The sequence below is a fragment of the Phaethon aethereus genome (assembly GCF_964289735.1).
Source record: "Phaethon aethereus genome assembly, chromosome: 25".
NCBI lineage: Eukaryota > Metazoa > Chordata > Aves > Phaethontiformes > Phaethontidae > Phaethon > Phaethon aethereus.
In genome coordinates, this window is record NC_138601.1 from 3,737,908 (window position 1) to 3,760,050 (window position 22,143).

General features: G+C 44.7%; 1 protein-coding gene across 3 annotated transcripts in view; it reads left to right on the forward strand.

Annotated features, from left to right (window-relative positions):
• TANC2 (tetratricopeptide repeat, ankyrin repeat and coiled-coil containing 2) overlaps nucleotides 1-22,143 on the forward strand; it is a gene marked incomplete at both ends in the record, with an annotated part of 209,210 nt that overhangs the window by 104,747 nt on the left and 82,320 nt on the right. For all 3 annotated transcript variants that reach the window (XM_082010630.1, XM_082010631.1, XM_082010632.1), the window contains 2 exons: nucleotides 4,964-5,150; nucleotides 18,175-18,438. In XM_082010630.1, the coding sequence (XP_081866756.1) occupies nucleotides 4,964-5,150; nucleotides 18,175-18,438 (451 nt within the window). The remainder of the gene's footprint in view (nucleotides 1-4,963; nucleotides 5,151-18,174; nucleotides 18,439-22,143) is intronic.

Below are 22,143 nucleotides of genomic sequence, written 5' to 3' on the forward strand. Positions count from 1 at the left end.
TTTTTTTTCTTTCTTTGTGGACATCTCCCAGTGTCAGCGCTTGCCTAGAACTGCAGAATACTCGAGGTTGGAGATGACCTCTGGAGGTCATCTCATCCAACCGCCTGCTGAAAGCCGGGCTAGCTTCCAAGTTGGACCATGTTGCTCGGGGCTTGTCCAGGCAAGTTTTGAAGATCTCCACGGATGGAGAATCAGCAGCTGTCTGGGCAGACTGTTCCTGGGCTTGATGACTCCGGTTGTGAGCGACTTCTTCCTTCTACAGCCTTCCTGGAAGACTTCCTTGCTCCAGCCTGTGACTATAACGTCTTGTCCTTTCCCTTTGCACTTCTGAGAAGCACGTGGCTGTGTCTTCCCTACAACCCTCTGCAGAGAGTGGAAGACTGCAACTTATCCCTAGATGCAGTTTAGCCGTCTCTTCTCCAGGCTGAATGACCCCTCTCCAGCAGCCTCTCCTACGTCATAAGCTCCAGCCATCTCACAGTCTTGCTGGCCCTCCTCTGACTTGCCGTCTACCACTGCTTGTCTCGGGACAGGAGCGCAAACCCTGTCCAAGCTAAAGCTGCGTCTGAATTGCAGCAAATCTTCTGAAAACCTCTCCAACTCTCCTTCCCAAATTGAATTTCTTCAGCTACCGTACTTAAAGTGGTGTTGAAAATCATGCAGTAAGACATTTATGGGATTTGCAAAGATTAATTCTTCCATTAATCATTGGTTAATTAAAATCTGATTGAGACTATGACTACTAGTTTGCACTTGAATTTCAACATGAGAACAATTTTCTAGGTTTTAATGCGTTAATTTACATGGCCTGGGCAAAGAAAACGTTCTTTGTATCAAAAGCTGGGACTCGGCCGCTGCTTGTTAATTCTAACCATGCTTTGCCTTCTTAAGCGAGAAGATAATTATTTGCAATCTTGCCGATACTTGAGCTAAGGTGAAGATAAGGAACAGAGGTGTTTTCACTAAAACTGCTCCAGTCTGTAAATCGGCACATTGCATTTTCATTCAGTTGCCTTATTTTGAATATGTCAAAGGATATATTCTCTACTCCAGATGGCTATGAAATTGTGTGTTTTATGTGCTGTCTTTTTCTTAACCATGCTTTCCTTGATGAGAGATCACAAAAGCTGAAGAATAAATACTTTTTCTCCTAATTTTTGGGAAACTATTTTTTAACTGCACTGGCTGCCAGAGAAGCACAAAGGACAATGAGACTATGAGAGAACAGTTTAATTTTTCAAAGCTTAGTGAAAATGTGACAGATGAAACAGCAGCAATAATAATACAGAATGTTCTGTCAATGGGAATTTATATTTAAAACTTGCACAGAGGAACATTTTTCTATATCAATACAAAAATAAAACATGTCAATCAATGCCAAGTGATACACAGTGTTATTTAGTAATTTCCAGTTGCAAGTAGCTTGTTCTTAAGGAGCCACATTGATAACACTACAAATAAAAGAACTTTAAGAATATCACTGTTGGCATATGAAACAATGGTGTTACCAGCCGGAGGCAAGATGAGTGTGCCATTCTTGCACTGAATTTTAATTTGCTTTAAAGGGTAATTTTTCTGTGTTTTAAGGTTAGTGGATGTTATTTTGTTAGTACTGAGATAAGTTTCAGCAGGGATTTGTTTAAAATACCACTTGAAACAAGAGAAACCTCACCATGAGGAATTTACAATAGCAATAATGCTTACATTCTGAAAGATCCACATGTGAGCTGATTAAATTTGTAGGTGCTGTAGTATGAGGTTGGAAGGCGTCTCTGGAGATCGGCTAATCCAGCCCGCCCACGCGAAGCAGGGTCAGCTCAGAGCAGGCTGCTCAGGACCGTCTCCGGGAGATACGGGTTTTGAGTATCTCCGTGTCTCCCATGTCAGATGCTCCAGTCCTTCGGTCGTCTCTGTGGTCCGTTGCTGGACACGCTCCAGTATCCCCATCTGCCTTTTGTACTGGGGAGCCCAGACGTGGGTGCGACACTCCAGGTGTGGGTCACCCGCGCCGCGCGGAGAGGAGCATCACCTCCTTCACGCGCCGGCATCGCTCTTCCTCATGCAGCCCAGGATGCCCTTGGCCTTCCTTGCCCAAACCTCAAAAACTGTATTACCTTAAACTCGATGAAGTTCATTGTACCGTCAGTCAGTTAAAGAAAACAAATGTTGGAAAATGGTAATTTAATAGCTCAGGTGTAGTGGTGGAGTCTCATCAGCTGTGATAAATCAGAAGAGACAGGCCCACCGTAGCGGGTGGCTCAGTGAAAACATCTGCTTGATACACAGCAGCAGTCCAAGAGCCCCGCGTTAGATTCTATTAAGAATAATAAGAAACGCCAGCAATTTTAAGGGAGGGGGAAAATAATGGAATATTTTCATTGAATACTGACAGACAAGTAGTTTTTAATTTGGCCATTAGAAATAATGAGTTAGAAATAATTTTGCAAAATAAAAAACAGGTTTACAAAAACCAGTAGGGTATTTAGACATCCAGTAAGTATGAAAAGATGAAAAAGGTCCGTTGAGAGAGAAGGCGCGTGACGGGTGATGTAGCAAACATGTGAAACCAGAACATACAGGGAGCCAGAATTTCTAGAGCAGTCAGCTTGCCTGCAATTCCTAGAAGGCTACTGGGGAAGAGCGATGTATTTGTAAGTACCTGGAGCGTAAAAGAATGGAAAATAACAATAACCATGATCTACTAGTGGCACCGCAGGCTGGATGGGGAGGGGAAAGTGTTGCTTTGCTTCTCCTGAGGGCTTCAAAAGACCGCGCTGTGGCGGCAGCCGCCTCCTTCACTGGGGCTGTGTTATATGGATACAGGAGGGAGAGTATAAATTATCGTGGAAATACTCACACGGTTCATTTTCCACTGCGTTGCCATCTCTCCGTTTAATACATGAACACGCCCGTGGAGCTGTCACATTAGCGCTCCGTCCCCGGTTTGTCGATGCGCTGGTCCGCGTTCGGGGGGCCGGGTAATTAAGTGAAGATCGATGCAGTCACGCTGGAGCCAAAGCCAAGGCTTGGGGCGGGGGGTGCCCGCCTCGGCGCTGCCCCGACCGCCCGCCGGCACGGCTGCTCCGGTTCGGCTCGAACGCCGCGGCGGGTACGCTCTGAGGAGGGGTTTTTACAAGCCCCGTTGGGAGGCCTTGGACAAGTTAGATCGCTTCCTGGTAGCTACACGTGGGGTCTGCCTTCTGGTTGAAAAACCGTGTTCTACTGACAAAAGTCCATCCCTGGCATTTCTTCAGCTTCAAATACGAAAAAGGGAGGAAGGAAAAGCATTAGATGTCGAACCTGCTCTGCAGTTCACAAGCGTGATTCTCTCTGTGGTCATCTTGGGTTCAAGTGCCACGGAACAGGGAAGCCAAATCCATAGTTATTAGGGAAATATTCACACAGAATAAAAGAAATCTCATTTAAGCAAATTCCAAATGGGGAGTTAACCTCTGCCGTTCCCTCCTTGGGACCAGTATCGTTTTACAACAAGGAACAAAACCTGTCGGCCGCGGCCAGCTGCAGGAAACGGCAGCAGAGCACGAGGGATGACGGTGTTCCACCGCATCCCCTGAGCAAGGGCGAGACGGAGTCGCCTCCCCGCTGCAGAGGCCGATAGATAAATTTAAGGGAGGATCGCCTGCTCAAAAGCCCTTTTTTTTTTTTTTTTTTTTTTCCTTTCTTTATGCATCCCCATTTACTGGGGGGGAGATGGACGGCTGGCCGGGCCCAGCACAGGGCGCCTGCTCCTCCAACGCCCACGCCGCGAGTAGGACGCCCGGTCTGGGGCACGGGGTTAGTTTTGTGGATGGGAAGCATCGAAGTTGCCCATTTTAAAGTTATTTCCGGATGATTGCTCTGAATTGCAGCGTAAGGGCGATTAGGGGTAAACAAGAGTTGCCCTCCCGGCGTGGTGGTCAGTGAGCCACCTCCTGCGCTTGCCATCCCCCGGGTGTCCGCGCAGCGCGTTTTGTTGCCTGCGGATGCTCTGGGATGTAACTCCGGAGAGGGGGATGTTTTGCCGGGGAAGCCTGGGTATCCAGTAGCCTATGGTTAAAAAGCGAGGGCTCTGTCTTGTAGCGCAGCTTGTCTCAAATGGAATTCAAGAATGATTTTGTTTTCTTAATAACCTAATATCCGTGCACAGCATCAGGGGTATAAACTCTCCCAAGCTTCCTGCACACGGTTTCTTATGGGGGCTTTCCAAAATAACATCTAAAACACCAATCTTTTTTGTGCTGCTGCATTTTTTTGTGTGTTCTGTGTTTGGAGAGCAACATTTTCCCTATTATGTTTTTCTTTTTATTAAACTTTTATCTGGTGGGGAAAGCGTGTCTGGGCACGGAAGGGCTGTCTCGTGTCTTGATAAGAGATTTTGAGCTTCCTCTTCGCAAGGGTGTAAAACCGCTGTTGTTTTTCTTGAATGGAGGAAACATTTACAGGGCAAAATAAAAACTTGCAGCCCCACGGAGGTTTCCGAGCAGACAGAAGTGGCCCAGAGGTCTTTGTAGGGTTTCCTGTACATGACGTTTCTTGCTGTAAGCGAAGGTGCGCTCATGCCGTGTGCTTCCCGTCCTGGAGATCGCCACTTAAACAGAGGCACGGAATTTACCTCACTGCATCATAATTCTTGCGTATTTGTGTGTTGTTGGTTTTTTTAACTTTCAGTTCAACACTAACAAAGCGATCAAAGTTCCCGATAAAGTAGGTAATCGGGCTTTTTGTAAATACCCCTTCATTTGTATTTTCTGTGTTTCCTGTTGAACGTGGAAGCTGGAATCTCTAAGGCACGAAGTAGAAAACAAGCCCAGTGTCTCTGCGTTTTCCACAGCCGTGGGGTGGCACAGCGGACGTTTTCATTTTGAACAGTAAAGCACTTTCTAACTTCGGGTGTGAGCTGCGGGCTGACTTTTCTTCCCCACGGTGACTTGACTGTGGTGAGTAACGTGTTGCCGTTTTGCAGAGCTCGGCCGTGACGCAGCACATCAGCCCCTGCTCCACGCTGACCAGCAGCACGGCCTCGCCGCCCGCCAGCAGCCCCTGCTCCACGCTCCCGCCCGTCAGCACCAGCGTCACCGCCAAGGACTGCACCTACGGCGCCGTCACCAGCCCTACCTCCACGCTGGAGAGCAGAGACAGCGGCATCATCGGTGAGTGCTGCCACCCTGCTTCGTGCTCGACTCCTAAGCCAGGCAGTCGTCGACCGCATTGGTTTAACAAGCGTGTGCTAATTAATGGGATAGTTTTGCATTATTCAAGTCAATACTGCAGCGACCAAGGTGAATTACACCCCCCCATCTTCCATTTGTCCTAGCTAAAACTGCCTAGAGTTGGTGAAAATACAGGGATGGAGGAGGTTGATAAGTAAATTATTTGATGCAAAGTTTTGGAATGTGTTTAAATGGTGAAAGAGGAAGAGTTTTATCTTTTTTCTTCTATTTTTGCATCCCATTTTCACCTTTTTGCGTCTTGCAATCTTTGTTCCCAACACATTTTTGCCACCTGTAATTCTAGTGATGAGGTTGTTGGTTTGTCTTTTCTTTTGTTCTGTATCTCTCCTTCAGCTGCTCCCCATGCCCACTGATGAATGTGGAGATGCTAATTTAGAGAGACGCAAGCTTTTTGGTCCACTAAGGAAGGCGGGATGGTCTCAGTGCCAGGCAGTGGCTGTTACTCTGGGCTGCCATCCCCTCCTACTACCTCCAGTAATTTGAGAGGCATCTATTTTTTCAGCATTTTCCTGCCCGTGGTGCCATTTAGTCCATAGCCACTGTTCTTTGATGTCGGAGGAAAGAGAATGGATGATGGATCACATTCATAGTTCAAATACTGTTGGATTATATTATTATAAATGTGAGAGACTGATTACCTTCTGTGCCCCCTGACAGTTACTGCCACCTCATTGGTGACTCTGTGCCTTCAAAAATGACTGCTGCTCTTAAGCTCGGCCTTGGGCAGGAGCTGGATTAAATTAACACAAATTTCACTGAATTTCTCTGGCTGCTGTAGCAGGTTTTTCATTCGAGTGATCTGTAGGTTGTAAGTGTGAAGAATCTTGAGAAAAGAGCAGATTAATTTCTGTTCAATAACTGTAGAGGCACAATGGGAGAAAAATAATGTCTGTGGAACATCAGGCAGGATGGTCCTTGCATGGTTGTCCTTGCCACGTGCTTTATGGCGAGTATTTCTCCGGCTAAGAAGGTTTTACTTTGCCAACAGTTTATGTAGTACTTTAAAAAAAAAAAAAGAAAAGAAAAGAAAGGAAGGTTGATAATTTAGGGAGGTTAGTTGTACTAGTGATTAATATTTTGCTTGGCTGATGAGGAAATCTGGGCTTAGCTCAGCTCCTGCATGCCACAGCAACCTTTGTAGCACTTCTGCCTGCATGATTTTAAAATGTAAATACATAAGCTATTCTGAGCTGCATACCGAAGCAGGTTAACGAATTCTGGGGAAAGTCATTGCAGTATCACACACCCGTCGTTGTCTCCTCACAACGTCCCACGACCCGCTGCGCCCTGGCCAACAGCAGCCCTTGAAGCCTGGTTGGGCTGGAGGATTACGGTGAGTAAAAGTGGCCATTTTCCAGCTGGGTCCTACCTCTGGCAGAGCTGTGCACCAGGTCTAAGACTTGAACGAAGCCTGAAGTGGAGTAGCAGAATCGGCAAAAAAGCGTGTGCTCTGCTTTGATGAGCTGCTCTTACTGATGGGATCTGTGGGCGCACGCTGCGCTGTCGCGCTGGGCTCGCCTGGCCCTCCTGCTCGGTTGGCCGCTTGTAGGTTGCTGTGGTTTGGTTTCATCTGGAGTTGCGTGAAAGCCCGAGGAGGTCCAGGTGGCCTTTGTGGTACACCTGTGTGTCAGAGAAGCATCAGCCTGATCCCAACTCCTGACGTGATAAGGTGTTGAATCTCTTCGTCAGACTTTCTATCCTATCCATTTTTCAGTAGGTCTATAGTCATTAATTTTTAAGTCTGAAAAATTTTTGTTTTCACCACTCACAAGAAAAATTCTCTCTCAGAGGTTCTTCTGTAGGAAACTTAGATTTCTCTCATGGAAACTTCAGAAATAATAGAAGGTGGCTTATCCCAAGGCTGTGTTAATGTATCCCAGATGGAAAAGTCGTGTAAAAATATGTTTGTGTGGAGTAGGGGAAGCACTTTTCAAGGCTTTCAAAAAGCAAGGCTTTCCTCTGCTAGTGTTCGCACTCAAAGGAAAACAAGAGCCTTTTTCTCCCCTTGTTTCCTCCCCCCCTTTGTTTTGAAAATAACATTTTCAACACCTTCTTCTTCTGGCATGTGATAGAAACTGGACAGCTGTAACAAATTGTGGGGAAAATGGCCTTCTCAAGTCATACTTTCCAGCAGCGAAAAAAATGGGGAAGTTTTCCGCTAGGTCTGTGTTTTCTGTACCTCCGCTGTCTCCTGCAAGCGTAAGGTCAGCTCCAACAAGGGAAGACCGTCTCCCCGCGGGAGTTGACGCACAGTTTGGTCATTAGCGTCCTGTTGGGGTGCGAATTGGGTGTGCAGCAATTTTGGGAGGTGCTCTCTGCATGACAGCAATTGCCTAGAATTATTGTCACTCCAGAACAGAATTGTCCACGTGTAGGAAGCAAAGCCCACCTCGCCCCGACCCCTTGAGGAGCACATCCAGCTCCTTTGTTTCTGGAGGGTCAGGGATCAGGTTTCCCTTTTGGTTGCATTGCTCGATTATTGGATACATATTCTTGGATGTATATCCCTTTTCCGTCTTTGTTCTCTGCAAGGATGACTGTAATGTCACGGCTTTTGGTCTGAGCAGCTTCACGTGGTACCTCAAAAGTGTAAATCTGTCGGAGATTTCCTTGTCAAAACGACTTAGGTTTTTGTGCCATTTTACGTATAGAAAAAGAGTAAACATTTCCCTAGGTATTTTATGCTTCCTGACTCATGGTCCCTCTTGCTCCTCCCAGATAAGTGTTTTAAACTATTAGCTCATTAGCTCCAAGAAGGTGTATTTTTATAATAGGCAGCTCCAATACATTTCTTATTCATCTTGATAAAAGTTACGGTTTTGGGAAGATTTCTTTGCCACCTATCAGTCCTGAGCTGCAACAAGCATCTCCTCCAAATCGCACAATCCTGCATCACCACCAAATTTCATGTATTTAAAAAAACAGGCTTTAACGTGTGTCCCGGAAGGTTAATGTGCTATTTGTAAAATATCTGAGAATCAGCGAAGGACAGAAAACACTTCATCAGGGTGGGAGGTCGATCCTTACACCGTTACGCATAATTGCTTCTCTCCGTCTTTGCTTAGCATAAACTGTTTTTGTACGTGTTCATCTCATTCTACGTATCTGTATTGCTAGACACAGCATTAGTTTGTCAAAGGTAAGTCACAGTGCGTCTCTTTAGACTCCAAATTAACTGCCTTAGGAGCCTAACGATCCAGTGAGGTGTAGAGAGTGGGCATTGTGGTGGTTTAAGCTGGATGTAAAGACCAAATTTTAACCAGTCAGGTTTTCTCTGATGACTTGTCCTGTTGGAGTTACCCCTGCCCATTTGTATGTCACCCCTTCTGTAATTTCAGTTACTAGAGGATAAGCGTGTCGTATCTCTGATCTGCACAGCAGTCATGCTTACTGATCACTTTAATAAATGCATCGTTTGGGTTAGACAGACTTATTTTGACATTTAAGGTCCTTTACAGTAAAGGGAAGTTCAGTCTACTTAGGATGAAAGGGTCGCAAGGTCCAGATCTTCAAATTCAGCCGCTCCTACTTGTCAAAGAAAAGAAAAGGGAAGGGGGGAGGAGGAGAGAGATGAGCCAGGAGGAGAGACAGGAGCAAGTCAGCCCTTTCTCCTGGAAGCCACTAAATCTTTTTCGTGTAAAACAGAAAGGCTGGTGAAAATGCTGACCTGCCTTTAGCCTCTGAATAGCTTCCAGGATTTTTTGGCTCTCACTGTGTAAAAGCAGCCAACTGTTAATGTTCAAAATCTGCTACTGAAAAGAAAACTGGTCGAAGAATCACGTGCTGCTGCGGGGGAACTTTGTACTTCACATCCCCACAGAAGTGGACTGTAAAGTTTTGCTGCTCGAATGCAGCGGAACATAAGGAAATCTCCAGCAATCTTATGCAAGCCTGTAAAATAAACCCGAAAACATTTCTTGCCAGAATGTAAAGCTTACCCAAGCGCTTGTGATTTTCAAGCAGCACTTCATGTCATTTAGCAGCAGTCTCTCAAGGGAGGACGGCTCTTTTCCGTGTTGAATCTTTCTGTGGAAGTGCTGCAATTTACCCCGGTAAGGAGCGGGGCGACCCTTTTTGGTAACGTAAAGTCCCGTGGTGAGCTACAGTGTTCCCCGCTCAACTGTTACCGGGATCATCTTGAGCAGGGAAGCAGGTATTATGTTAAAGCAGCTTAAAGGGGAACATGTCAGCTGCCTAAATCCTCTTGCACCGCTGCTGGGTGGTGTAGATGGGTCTGATACCGTGTGGACCGGTTGCCTTCACTTACATTTTGTGCATTTTTACAATGAAGAACGACATGTCAAGGGCCCCTGTCCCCTCCCGGAGGTCCCTGGCATGCAGCTTTTTTCACGTTCTTTTTTGCTGTTTTTTACTCTGGCTCCTGAGCTTTTCCCGAGTTGCTGCTTTCTACAGATTTATGTGTTCGTGGGTTAAAAATAGGTTTGTTAATAAATTCATCTAGAGTGCGTGCTAAGCAGAATAGATGCTGCTGACAATAAAACAAGATAGATTTGTTTGCAAGTTTAACTGCTTTGAGAGGGAACAAAGAGCAGCTCAAAAGGCACATCAAGATAAATTTAACTCAGGTTAAATATTTTTGTCACGTTACAGCTAAAGCATTTGAATTCTGACATTCTCATCAGTATTATGAAATGCTCTGTTAATAATGAATAAGATTTCTAAGAATTACAGATCTTTTTTTAAATCGAGCCAGCTTCCATTTGGGCTCATTCCCCAAAGGAGGAGCTCCCTGAAAAACGTCTAATATTGATGAATAATGAGCTTTTGTTCACTAATGCCTCTGCATATCGCAGGTGATGGGGCTGACAGTTCAGGTGAAAAGGGAGGCTATTTATCAGGCGTCTCATCGGCTCTTGAGCGAAACTAGTGGGATCAGAGAATCCCAACCACGTGAAGTACAGAAGGACACCATCTCTGGATCCCCATTCAGTTCTTTTTCCATTTCATTAAAAGGATAAATTAAGCAGAAAGCAAGTGTGTGTGTGCATGTGTGACATGATTCATGGTCAATGTCAGAGGTGAGAAACCATGAAGTTGTGATACAACAGTTCTGCCTTCCCGCAGTTACGTCACTGAGGCGTCAAGGGTTGGATTCCACACCAAAACCTGGCCCTTAAGCACTGGATAGATCACGGGTCAGCTACAGGTGTTTGTTATGTTACTGGAAAAAAGGGGAGAAAGAAGAGTGTTCAAAGCTGAAGGAAGCACCTCAGAACAGATGTTCTATTCGAACTGTGAAATTTGCTTTGGTTTATGATCCAGCCTGATAGATGGGAAGAAAATTCAGTGAAAAATTGGAAGAAGGAGTAATCTGAAAAGACCGGTCAGAAGACAGCTAGAGGAAAATTCAGTGTTGTCAACTCCCACGGTGTTATTTTGGATACTGTGATAAGTGAGTTTTCTTCGACGTTTTAGCTGTTGATGGCATGAGATTAGATGGGGCACTCAGCTTTTATTTTAAGAGCAGCAAGATTTTAACCTTTGCTGTTACGAAAAGCTTCACAATGATCCAAGCTTGCCCAAAAAGTTAATACCAAGTATACAGAGAACTTCCCTCCCCTTGTGCACACACCCCCACACATGCCTCCTTTCTGCCTTCTTGTTTAAATCTTGTAATTTGAAAACCAGTTTGAAGACTGCGGTGGACTTAAAAAAAGTAAGAAAAATTGTTCTTGCTGATGCTAAAGAAGGAAAAAAAGGTGAACTAATGTCGACGAGACAGGCAAAAATAAAGAAGGATCCAAAATGGTAAAAGCTGGACAATGCAGAGAGGGCACCGAAACAAGAAGGTGATGGGAGTTGATGTAGGGTTAAAGGGGGGGGCGTGTACAGGACCTGCATTTCTTCTTCTGAAATGTGGACAGCCCCACTGTTAAGATCCAGCGGTTCCCCCATGGCGCGTGCAGCCAGGTGTGGGTTTGCAGTGGGGACGCGCACGGGCTCAGGCTGGGCAGCTTGCGGTCCCTCCCGCGGTGCGGTAAGCCCTTCTCCATAGCCCTAGCGCCTCGCGAAGATGCTACTCCAGGTGTGCATGTGGAGTTTTGTAAGAGGGATACGTGTAAATAATAGTACTCGGGAGTATGTGGGGCTTTTTTATGAAGCTTTGGTAAATCAGCCATCAAGATTGCTTCCTCTGTATTAGACTTGGCACCTTTTTAACAGATGTCTTTCATGTTCACAATAGTGGACTGTGCTTAAAAACACTCATTACCTTGTTTCGGCAAGTGATAAGCAGTTTATGAACTAAAGCTTTGCTGATCTGTTCTGTCTCCTGAGCAAGGTATTTGCAGTGAGTTGTGCTCTGACGGTGGGAGCGTCCCGCTCGGTTGAAATGCTGTTTTACCCAGGCCTTACCTTTCTGGTCAGAGCGACGCGCAGGTATGAGCCCTTCGAGGCATTCATACCATTCTTCATCCCGCCTGTCAGCCGGTGCAGCAGGGAATTCAGATTTAGAACAGAATGAATACAGGGTCAGCATGATGCTACTGTCAAGGTATTTTTCATTATGTTTCAAGACCTTTTGTGTGCTTACAGTGATTTATAATACCTCGAGGCTTGAAACAGAAATAGGTTTACCTGTTAAATCTCTGTCTTTTTACAGGATTGTTTAGATCAATTAAGCCAGCAATTATTTCCCCCCGCCCCGCCATCTGAGACCAGTGTTGTAAGAGAAGTTAAACATACAAAGAGTGGTGTGGATTTTGACCTCAAGCTTTGAGCAGGGCAGATTTAAGGGGGTTTTTTTTTGCATGAAGAAGCCTTAAACTCACTGGCTGATTGTGTCCAGCAGAGAAGAATATGCTTCTAAAAGCGCCGAGTGCTCCAGGGGCCGTTGGGGCATGGGTTGCATGTGACTGCCCGAGGCTGCCACCTTCCCGAGGGAAAGGTTTGGGCTTATCCTTTCTGCCTGCCAAATTTTTCTGTTTGGCAGCCAAGCTCCCTGGAGTGGTCTGGGGCGATACAGCTATATTTAGGTGCATCCTTCTGTGGCTGAGTTTACAAAGGCTTATGTAGATTAGGGTAAAAAATGTATTTTACTCCTTGCCAACTCGTACACGTTAGCTAGGACATCTCTAATGCGGTAAGGCAGGTTGTGTTCTAGTATGTTACTGGAGACAAGTGAAATGAGGGTAACTTGCAGAGTTTCCATGAGTGTTCTTAGTACCTAATTTCAGTGCAACATATGAAGCTCGCTACTTTGCTGCAGTTAGTTCTTTACAGCCATAAAATCCCTGTTTCCTACTGGAGACATTATAAGTCTTTACATATAATTAATGTTACAGCTGTTGGTCATCAAAATGATAACTACAGAAAATGGCTTTCTCCCGCAGTTTTATTTGAAAGGTGGACGAAAAGGTTGATGTTTTCCAGCCGTGATCGGTGCCTCAGGGAGATTTTGATGGGATGGTAGAAATCCTTTTGCGTGTTTTGACTCGAGAGAAGTACAGTTGAAAGCCTCGTGCTCCAGGGCATAGGCCAGCTTGCAGCTAAATGAGAAGTAATATTTGCTATCCTGTAAATACATGAAACTCTCTGGGAAATGAAGTACTGGCTGCAGTGACATCTGAGGTGCTGTCTTAGGTGAACTGCTGCTTTGATACAGTTCTGGTTTTTCCCAAAGAAATAAAAATATTTTAAAACCGTGTTATTTGCAAAAAGTTCTAATCAAAATGTTTCACCAAGGGGAATGAGCCAAGTTTGAAAATGAAAGCTTGACGTAGGCAAGTCCTCTGCCAAGGAAAATGCAGGCGTAAATCCTGAATACTAAAAGCAAGGTAGGACTGTAAAGTGAGTTCAGCATCTCTGGAGCGTATCCCCTTCTGGCATCAAAGTCCACGTGTCTTCGAAGACGTCCAGGCTGTGCTGCTCGAAGCTGATGGAGGTAGTGCTGTTACGGAGGGTGGTGGTGAAATCTTGTGGGAACAGGTACAGCAAATCCTCAGAGAAAGCCGCGGAGGGGGTTGCCAAGGGCACCGCGCTGCCTGCGTCCTCTCATTCGAGGGTCTTTCCGTGTTACTGTTCACTAATGTGTTTTACAGCGCTCAGATGTTTTAGATGCCTCAAATTCTGTCTGTGTTCATGTTAAAGAGTGTGAGACTGCATGCCAGCTGAGACTGGATACATATATATATCTAAAAATATATATACACACACAGAGAGAAGTCTGTATTTATATACATGCGGTATTTAGTGCTGTAGGGAACCTCAGACGTTACTGCGTGGCTGTCAGGTTTCGCCTGTTCAGTGTGTGACTTGCATGGCTGCCCCCGTCTTACTCCGTCCCCTGCGACGCCTCTCCTGCTCCTGACGGCCGCCGGCACGCGCGGTGCTCGCGGTGATTGCAGCCGCCGGCGCCGGCGTAGCAGGGCCCAGGCACCGCAACGTTCTGCTTTTTTTCCCCTGGGTTCTGCTTTCCGGCTGGATTCCGCAGGGAAAAGAGCCTCACGTAAACGCGTGTTCTCTCGGGGTGTCTCTGCAGCCCTTCTCGCACCCCGACGGGTTTCTGTCGTGGCACCCCCAGCTCAACGTGCCCCATCGTGTAACCTGATGCGCCGGGTAGCGTCTGTTGGAGGCTCGGGGTTGAAAGATGCCTCTCAGCGGCTGGCTTACAGCAAAAATTCCTCCTCTTTGATGGATTTGAGGTCATCAGTTTATGTTTCTCACATTCAGAGTGTGCTGTCTGTTAAGAGGTGGTATTTTTTTGAGCTTTTGGCTGATTAGGTATCCTTGGGTTAAAAATCAGAGAATTACAGAATGGTTTGGGTTGGAAGGGACCTTTAAAGATCATTTACTTCCAACCTCCCTGCTGTGAGCCCGGACTTCTTCCACCACTAGATTAGGTTGCTCAAAGCCCGATCCAGCCTGACCTTGAACAGTTCCAGTGATGGGGCATCCATGGCTTCTCTGGGCAACCCAAATCATGGGACTCATAAGAAGTTTTCTGGCAACATCTGAATGTTTGTTTCTTTTTTAAACTTTGTATTAAGAAAGTCTTAATTCTGTCGTCTCCATCAGTTGACAATTCCATTGTCATTTTCCGGTGTCCAGTGGTAGGGATGCTGCGAGCCCCCTCGGTCAAGGGGGCTCTCCTTCCAGGAGAGCTTCTCCCCAGGGCTGTGACACCCTTCATCCTGCAAACCCCGGAACGTGTCCTGCGAGCGAGGTGTTACCAGCGATGACAACCTCAGATACCGGATTTCTCGCATGTGGGTCCGGCTGTGTCCATGAGCACCCCTGCAGCCCCTTTTAGCACCAACTCAGTTTAAACAACGTCATCTATAATTGGGGTCTGTGGGGACTTTTCCTCATCAGGACCTCCTTTCCGTAGGCCATCGACTTAGCCAGTCGTAGTTATGAATTAGGACGCAACGAAATCTCAAAGGATGAGCACAAAATACTTGCTTTGTGGTTTAGACCTTCAGTCTAACCAAAGTAGTAATATTGAGTAGGAATTGTAACTTGAGAGTCAATTTTTAGTATAATCTGATATTCTGATGCTCTCCTTCTCTATTCTTTGTATACAAAAACCTGCTTGATGGCAGAAATACGGGCAATGGTGTCATCGTGTTAGTTTATAGCTCTGTTGCCTGTTTCAATCGGCCTCTCTGCATCTGGATTAAGGGCCAGAATATTTTTAACATGTAGATACGGTTTAGGTACGTGAATGATGCACCAGGAATGCTGTTGTGACTGTGGGTAGGATTCGTGCCGAGGGTGGGTCTCCGTTCCCCATGCAACACTCTAAAGAGATTATTGCTGTAAAGCACAGTTAATCCCCCGCAGGAGATGGTGAGGCGATGGGCTCACACACCCGAACCGTGTGAGCACAGACCCTGTCCTAGAATACCCTCTGCAGTTCTGGCAAGTTTCGGGCATGAATATGGCAAACTTGCAGAAATGTTATTTTGCAGATTTCCTTCTTGCTGCGGGTTGGTCACAGGCTTGATTCTACTGGGGACTGACATGAAATTCTTTCTACCCAAGAAATCTTGGCACTTTGTATGTAAGCATGACCAACTTCTTACCCCTGAGTATCATACTGCATCAACCCTAGTTGGTGCAGATAATGTGAATTTTCTGAAATTTGAAGTTGCTTTCTCAAATTTTGATTGTGAAGTTGTCATTTCTGAGCAGCTCTCGGGGTCGCACCATTCACAAGCTTTAGTTCCCTCGGGAGACGTGCTCTGCGTGTCGGTTCATGTTGCTGGCTCATAGCTAGCCTTATGCTTTTGCCTTTTAAATAAAGTCAAAATTGGTTTCGTTTAAAATAGCTCACAGAAGAGATTAAGTCCACAGAGCAATCGCTTCCAGCCTGTGTAGCAGTACTTATATCATCCAGGGCTGTTCAGAAGGTAAATTAATCCACAGGGAACAATCCTAAATACCTGATTCAATCAAGAGTTTGCACATAAAACAGCTTTAGTGTAAAACAGTGAAAATCATGTTTAAAATGAACACAAATTGACAATTAGAAAAGGGACCGCCAGGATTTATTAGCTCTTTTATCTTTTTGTTTGTTTGTTTGTTACTTCATTTAGAGAAAACTTATTTTGACACACAGTTATTTTGGTTTTCCTCAGTTTGATGTATTGGAAGATGACTGCTTTCAGCTGCTGATGTGCTTCTACAAAGATTAATTAGACATACACAGAGAGAGGTTTTTAAAAATAATGGATCAGTGGATTTTTTTTTTCTGTAAATAGACAACATATATGCCTAGCACTGCAGACCCAGGCTTTGAAATGGAGAGTTTCTAGAAAACTAGAAAAAATTTGATTTATGTTTCAAACATATTTCTCAATATTAAACAATTGGAGGGAGCAAGAGAGATCTGTGAACATCTGTTTCATGTTTTTGTCTTATTTTCCTGTGCTGAAGTGTAAATGTGTTTACCCGACAGCAAACCTATGTTTAAATGCTAACAAGCAAACACTGGTTCTTAGCATTTGCATGTGTTGGTTTTAAATTTCAAAATAATGTTACAAACAAGTAAATTTTGGAACACTTGATGAGATAGGAAGATATTGATCCCACTGCATAGACAAGAAGCTTAATACTGAGAAATAAAATGATAGAAATGGAGGGAAAGGTTGAAGCTGCATGGAGTTTCTTGGGATGGATAAAGGCGCAGTGAGAATTACGGGTCTTGATTTTTTTTAATGATGATTTTGTGACTTTAGAAGTAAGCGGTTAACTGTGGTTCCTATTATAATGTCATTTAATGTGTATAATTAAGCCAGATTAGTCCTTGGTCATTGAAGTTCATGGCTTTGCACAGGGGATGGAGTCCAGCAGGGTCTACTTGGCACCTCGGAAGGAGAGCCATCCAGAGCCCCTGCTCAAGTGTCATCACTTTTGTACTTCGTCAGGTCTGTATGGGTATTTCTGAGAATTTTAATCAAATGCCTAATGTTAGGCAGTGAAATTATTCCTGTACTCAACGTGTAAACAACTGGCTAAAATACATAGTTCTCGGCTTCTGGATGCATTTAGAAAAACAAATGAAATAACCCTTACCCCGTTGCCGTTCAAGTGCATCCTCCTTCAGGTGCTCTTTGTCTGGAGCTTCTTTTCTAGGCTGCTTACTCTTAAAACTTGGCATAGAAAAAGCTTTAACCTAAAAGCATGTGAATCTTTGGATTTACTGTTTGTGTTTATCAATATAAAAACAAATGTTGTGCTGTTCGTCAGCGAGGCAGGATCTCCCCTGGTCCAGGAGTGGGCTTCTGCGAAGGCAAGGAGGCTGAGGGGACGTTGCGCGATGATTTGCGCCGCGAACAAGCAGCAGTAGATCCACACTGTTGTGTCCAGGGACAGATGGCACAGAAATTAGCAGAGAATTTGGTCTGGGAAAGGTGTTTACCACCGCTAAGTGAAAATGATGGATTTCAGTGGATTTAGCAAGTAGGTCTACAAGCACGGGGCACATGCGGGCCTTCAGAATATTCATGGTCCGGCTGAATTTCAGGGTTTGGAATAACAGTGGAAATGTGTGTGATGAAGTGGTGAGAGGACAGTGAGATCTGGTTTGTGATCCCTTCTTTCCCGCCCCCCTCCCCCCCCCAAGTTAGGGAGCAGGCAAGTTTGAGACACTCAGATAACCTGACACGGGCATTGGGACCTTCTCTCAATACCTAAGAGGTCTGATTATGACCTTGACCGAATATGTGGGAGACTAAAGATGAAAGGAAGGTCAGAGCCCAAAGGAGGTACAGCCAGGGGATAACTGCACCAGAATCCAGAAGGGAAAATAGCAATGGGGAGAAAACGTTAGTGCTGTGGGTCAGGATAGTATTGTCACTTCCCAGTGTGAAAGTCAATACAGCAACAGTCCTGATCTGTAAAATGAAATAATAGAAGGGAAAATGTGTGGATTACAGTTAAGGCTTCATAGAAACCTGCTGTTAATCAACTGAGATACTGGGTTCAGTTTGTGGACCAGACTAATCCATGAAAGCTGGTTGTTCGTGCACGTCAGGTGGGGCTTTCTGTGCCTACGGCTTTTCAGTGCCAGACATGGCAAGATCATAAACTTCTGCAAATGTTCCCTGAAAAGGTGGTAACTACGGTGCAAATTAAAAGATATGAGGAGCACTGATAATGTTTTTTCCTTAATACTTTTTGCTTTTTCCGGAATTGTGTATTCACATACAACGCTGCACGTAAATTTTAATACTCTTTGTAATTACAAATAGCTTTTAACAGTATGAGCCAAAACATTATAGCCTAAATGTTCGTTTAGAAGTAGTAAGCAGAACCAGTATCATTAAACAAAATTCCATAATCTCTGATTTATGTGAATGTGGAAAATATGATGAACATCATTTTTTGGCTCCTGCATTGCACAACTCGGCGTAGAGCAGCGGGTGTGCAAGCCATTCTTTCTTTGTTACTCATTTTGTTTATAATTTCTTCCTTCTAGCTACTTTGACAAGTTACTCAGAAAATGTGGAACGCACTAAATATGGAGGGGAAAGCAGTAAAGAACTTGGATCTGGAGGAAACCTGAAACCTTGGCAGTCCCAGAAATCCAGCATGGACTCCTGCTTATACCGCGTGGATGAGAACATGACGGCTTCCACCTACAGCCTGAACAAAATCCCAGAGAGGAACCTGGAGACGGTCTTGTCCCAGTCAGTGCAGTCTATTCCTCTCTACCTTATGCCACGGCCAAATTCAGTAGCAGGTAAGAAGTAAACGTTTTTGCCTTCAGGTCAGAGCGAGACACAGTACATGCATGTCACAGCCTTTTTCGTGTTCTCGTTATCCGAAGAGGAATCTCCTTTCTGTAGTCATCATCATTAAGCGTGGCAAAAATTGTCTTTCATTTGATTTATTGCTTCTAAATGGAAAATTCCTGTGGGGAAAGTGGGTTCTATGTTGTTTAATGGTTATTCCAGCAAGCTGTGGTCCCTTTTTTATAAAACTGTACAACTGTAAGATTACTGGAGAATATATTTTTTAAAAAAATTACTCTCTGCTGTTGGTACAATGCAAATAATCTCGGGTTTCAAGTACCACATAATTCCAAGACATCACAGCCATTTCCACGCTTTCAAAGGATTCATTATAACTAAAATCAAGTGTCTGATCTTCTCTGAAGATCTCAAGAACTTTGGAGTTAAGAGAATTATGGTACTTTCTCTCTACAGAGAAGTTGCTATGGATCCCATCTCTCTCAGTGGACTTTGCCCTGAACTTCTTGGCACGCACGTGCAAATGCACTGGTTTGGCTTTTGCAGCATCGAGGATTTGCTAAGGGCTGAAACTTTTTGTTTCGGCGTAACATCAAACTCTTCTTCATTTAATTTCATGTCTGCTGTTTGAAAGATTCCTAAACGATGCTGTGACATCTTACTGATTTTTAACAGCCTTTTGTTAAAGAAAAAAAACCAGACTTTTAACAGTCTGCTACGTTTCCCCCTGAAGTTGGTAACAGCAGGACAGACACAAGAGATAGGATTAAAAATATTAAAGCTTTACTGAAAAGCTGCTTGCCAGGAACCATTCTCCTTTGCTTTGCTCAATATTGTAATTCAAATCCATTAATAAAAAACTCACATTTTTTTTCTTGCTGGGTAACTTCTCTGGGGTTAAACATTCTGTTGAGGTGATCTGTCTGTCTGTCTAGACACATGGAGAAATACAGTCTTTGTCTTTTTGTCGGGTCCCTGCAGGATCCTCCGGCTGCCCAGCAGCATGGCTATTGCTCCAGAGAGTCCGGACTGCCCGGGATGCTGTCTGTTAAAACAGCATCTCTCGGCAACGCAGGCTGCATTGCATAACTAGATTAGGTTTCCTTTTTAATCCCGCTTTGGACAGGCCTAAAAGCGATGTAGAAATGAGATTTTATAGATGCTAAAATATGGGCACCCTAAGCTTTGAGGTCCAACAACATGTGCTACTTACTTACATCTGAAAGACTAAAAGCCTGGGATTTCAGAATGGAAAGAGGGGATAGGAAAAAAAGTGGGAAGCTCTGCTGGTGTAGCCTTGTTACTTCAGGTTCGCTTCCTGCAAGCGGCACTGCATAAATACCTTCAAAAGAAAGCGGGGCAGGCCAGGTACCCTAAATTTAAACAGGCGCGCGTTGGTTTAATGCGTCATTGGCTTTTTTGATGCATTTAGAGACAAATACTGTTTCAAGAGAAAACCATCCAGCGAGGTTCGGGAACACCTTTTCCTTCTGGCTCATTTTGGTTCTTGTGGGGTTTTTGCTGCGTTTAAGTAGTATGTCAGCTAACACAGTCGTGTCCCGGGTAAATCGTTGTGGTAGTAACTATGGACAAGAATACAAAATTTGGCTTAACCTTAAATCATTGAATGGTCACACATTATCTCCTGTAAGTATACGGCACCAGAAAATTACGTTTTCTAGGTAACAGATTTGTATGGGTTTTTTCCCCACGCCAGTTAACCTCATTGTCCGTGTACTTGAATGATGGGAGAGGGACTCCGGATGTAGTTTCGTGGTTGATTTGAGCCTATCTGCAAAATGTGCCATTGCCCCAAGAGTTAAGCCTGTGCTGCCAACTCTGCGTCCTTGCAGCAGCGCTGCACACTGGGTAGCCAGTTCAAAACCGTAGCCGTAGACTAATCCAACTGAAAATTAACCCTCCAGAAAATATGTATATTAATTTTGAGCCACAAGTGTGGAGGCAAAGCATGGCTGGGAGTAGGGCAGAAAGGTGCCTGCCTTTTAGTAGTATTCCACGTTCTAAGGTAATCATGAAACCACCGCGTGCTAAAACAGACTCTTCTTGTCTTTTTTTTTTTCAAGTGCAGTTGAATTCATATACAAACCGTTTATTCTTGGGAGCTAAAGCATGGCAGCACTTTGTGGCTTTTTTTTTTTCTTTTTCCTTCTCTCTTTTTTTTTTTTTTTTTAAGGTTCTCCCTAAATGTCTTCCAAAATGGCACAAAAATGTTCTTTCTTATAGCAGGCTTACAAACAGCAATCACTGCTGTGTAATGCATACCTTCGTTCTCCCAGCATGTATTGATCTTGTCTTGCGCTTCGTTGCATAATATTTCTTCAGAAACGGTTAAAAGCACTTTTTTTGGTAAATAGAAAAAAAAAAAACACCAGAGACTCTCGTGTACCGTAAAAAGCCAGAGTGGGATGTTGGATGTGGTAGAGCACTTCTGGGTCTTGGTAAGTCACTGAGATTTGTGGGTTACCGTATATGTGATACGTTTTTTAAAAGCCCAGTTGTGGGAGCAGCGAGAACACGTCTTTCCCATCGGCTCCGCGGGAGCACGCGTGGTGAGCTGTACCGAGTGAGTTACTGCACGGAGTGTACAAGTTGTTAGGCAATTTTATGGTATTAAGTCAGAAACAACTGTGAAGGGCACTGCTGTTTGCCCAGGCAGCAACTGTTGCAAAATACGGGCTTGGAAGAGAAAGGGGAATGGTGCGGCAAAAGGGTCGGAGAAAATTGTCCCTCCTGCAGTAGGGGGAAAACTTAAAGGTCCCTGGGTCACACATAACTTACAGACAACGAGCTGCTCACAGCTTGGCTGCGAGGTAAAGCATTACTCATAAATTAGAAGAAAATTAAGCAGAATGTGAGCATAGTCTTCATGCACTAATACCGTGCTTGAGGGGAAAAAAACTTGAGGAAATTCAGGGACCGGAGCTGCTGGTTCTTCTCTCCTAATATCCCACACGAAGGGCTCTCGGTTATATTTAAATTAGGGCCACTGCACCTCAGAGCCAGCCCCCCGCGGACGTCAGCGGGGGCAGCTCAGGCACCGAGTCCGTTCCCCCCTCGAATCTCACCTTTTCAAAGCTGAAGATGCGATTCAGCTCCTGACGTGGGGTTTGTGGCCATTTGCAGACTGTCTTTATAAAAGCAGCGAGGAGCTCAGCCTGGCTCCGTATTGTCTTTTTTTGCCTTCTGATATAGAAAAGGAATCTTTGATCTCCATAGGGAACCTTTTAAAGATCATTATATTGAGGTAGCATTTCTCTTGCACTTTTTTTCTCACAGGTTGCTGGATCTAAATATTCTTTGAGCAAAACCAAAGTTTTTTTACGGTCTCGAGTTCATTTACTATTTTCTAGATTATACTATTTCTGCCTTTTTACTCACGAAGTCCCTATCGCTTCAAAAAGAGAAGTGGTTCCCTCGATGTATTCCTCTTCTCTTTGGAGAGAACGCTTCTTGCCGCAGCACAGCCTGAGAAATTCAGATTTTCATCAGCTAAATTGCATAAAACCAGCTGGAATGAAGCGGTTGTATAGCTTTCATCTTGGAAACAGAAATGTATCCCACTCCAGCCAGATGCAAGGAGCAGTGGCCCTTCATGGGTATCGGTGTCAGTCTCTCATAGTCTCTTGGAGCTGGAGAAGATTTACCTGGATTTACCACAGTGTTGGGGTTTTTTT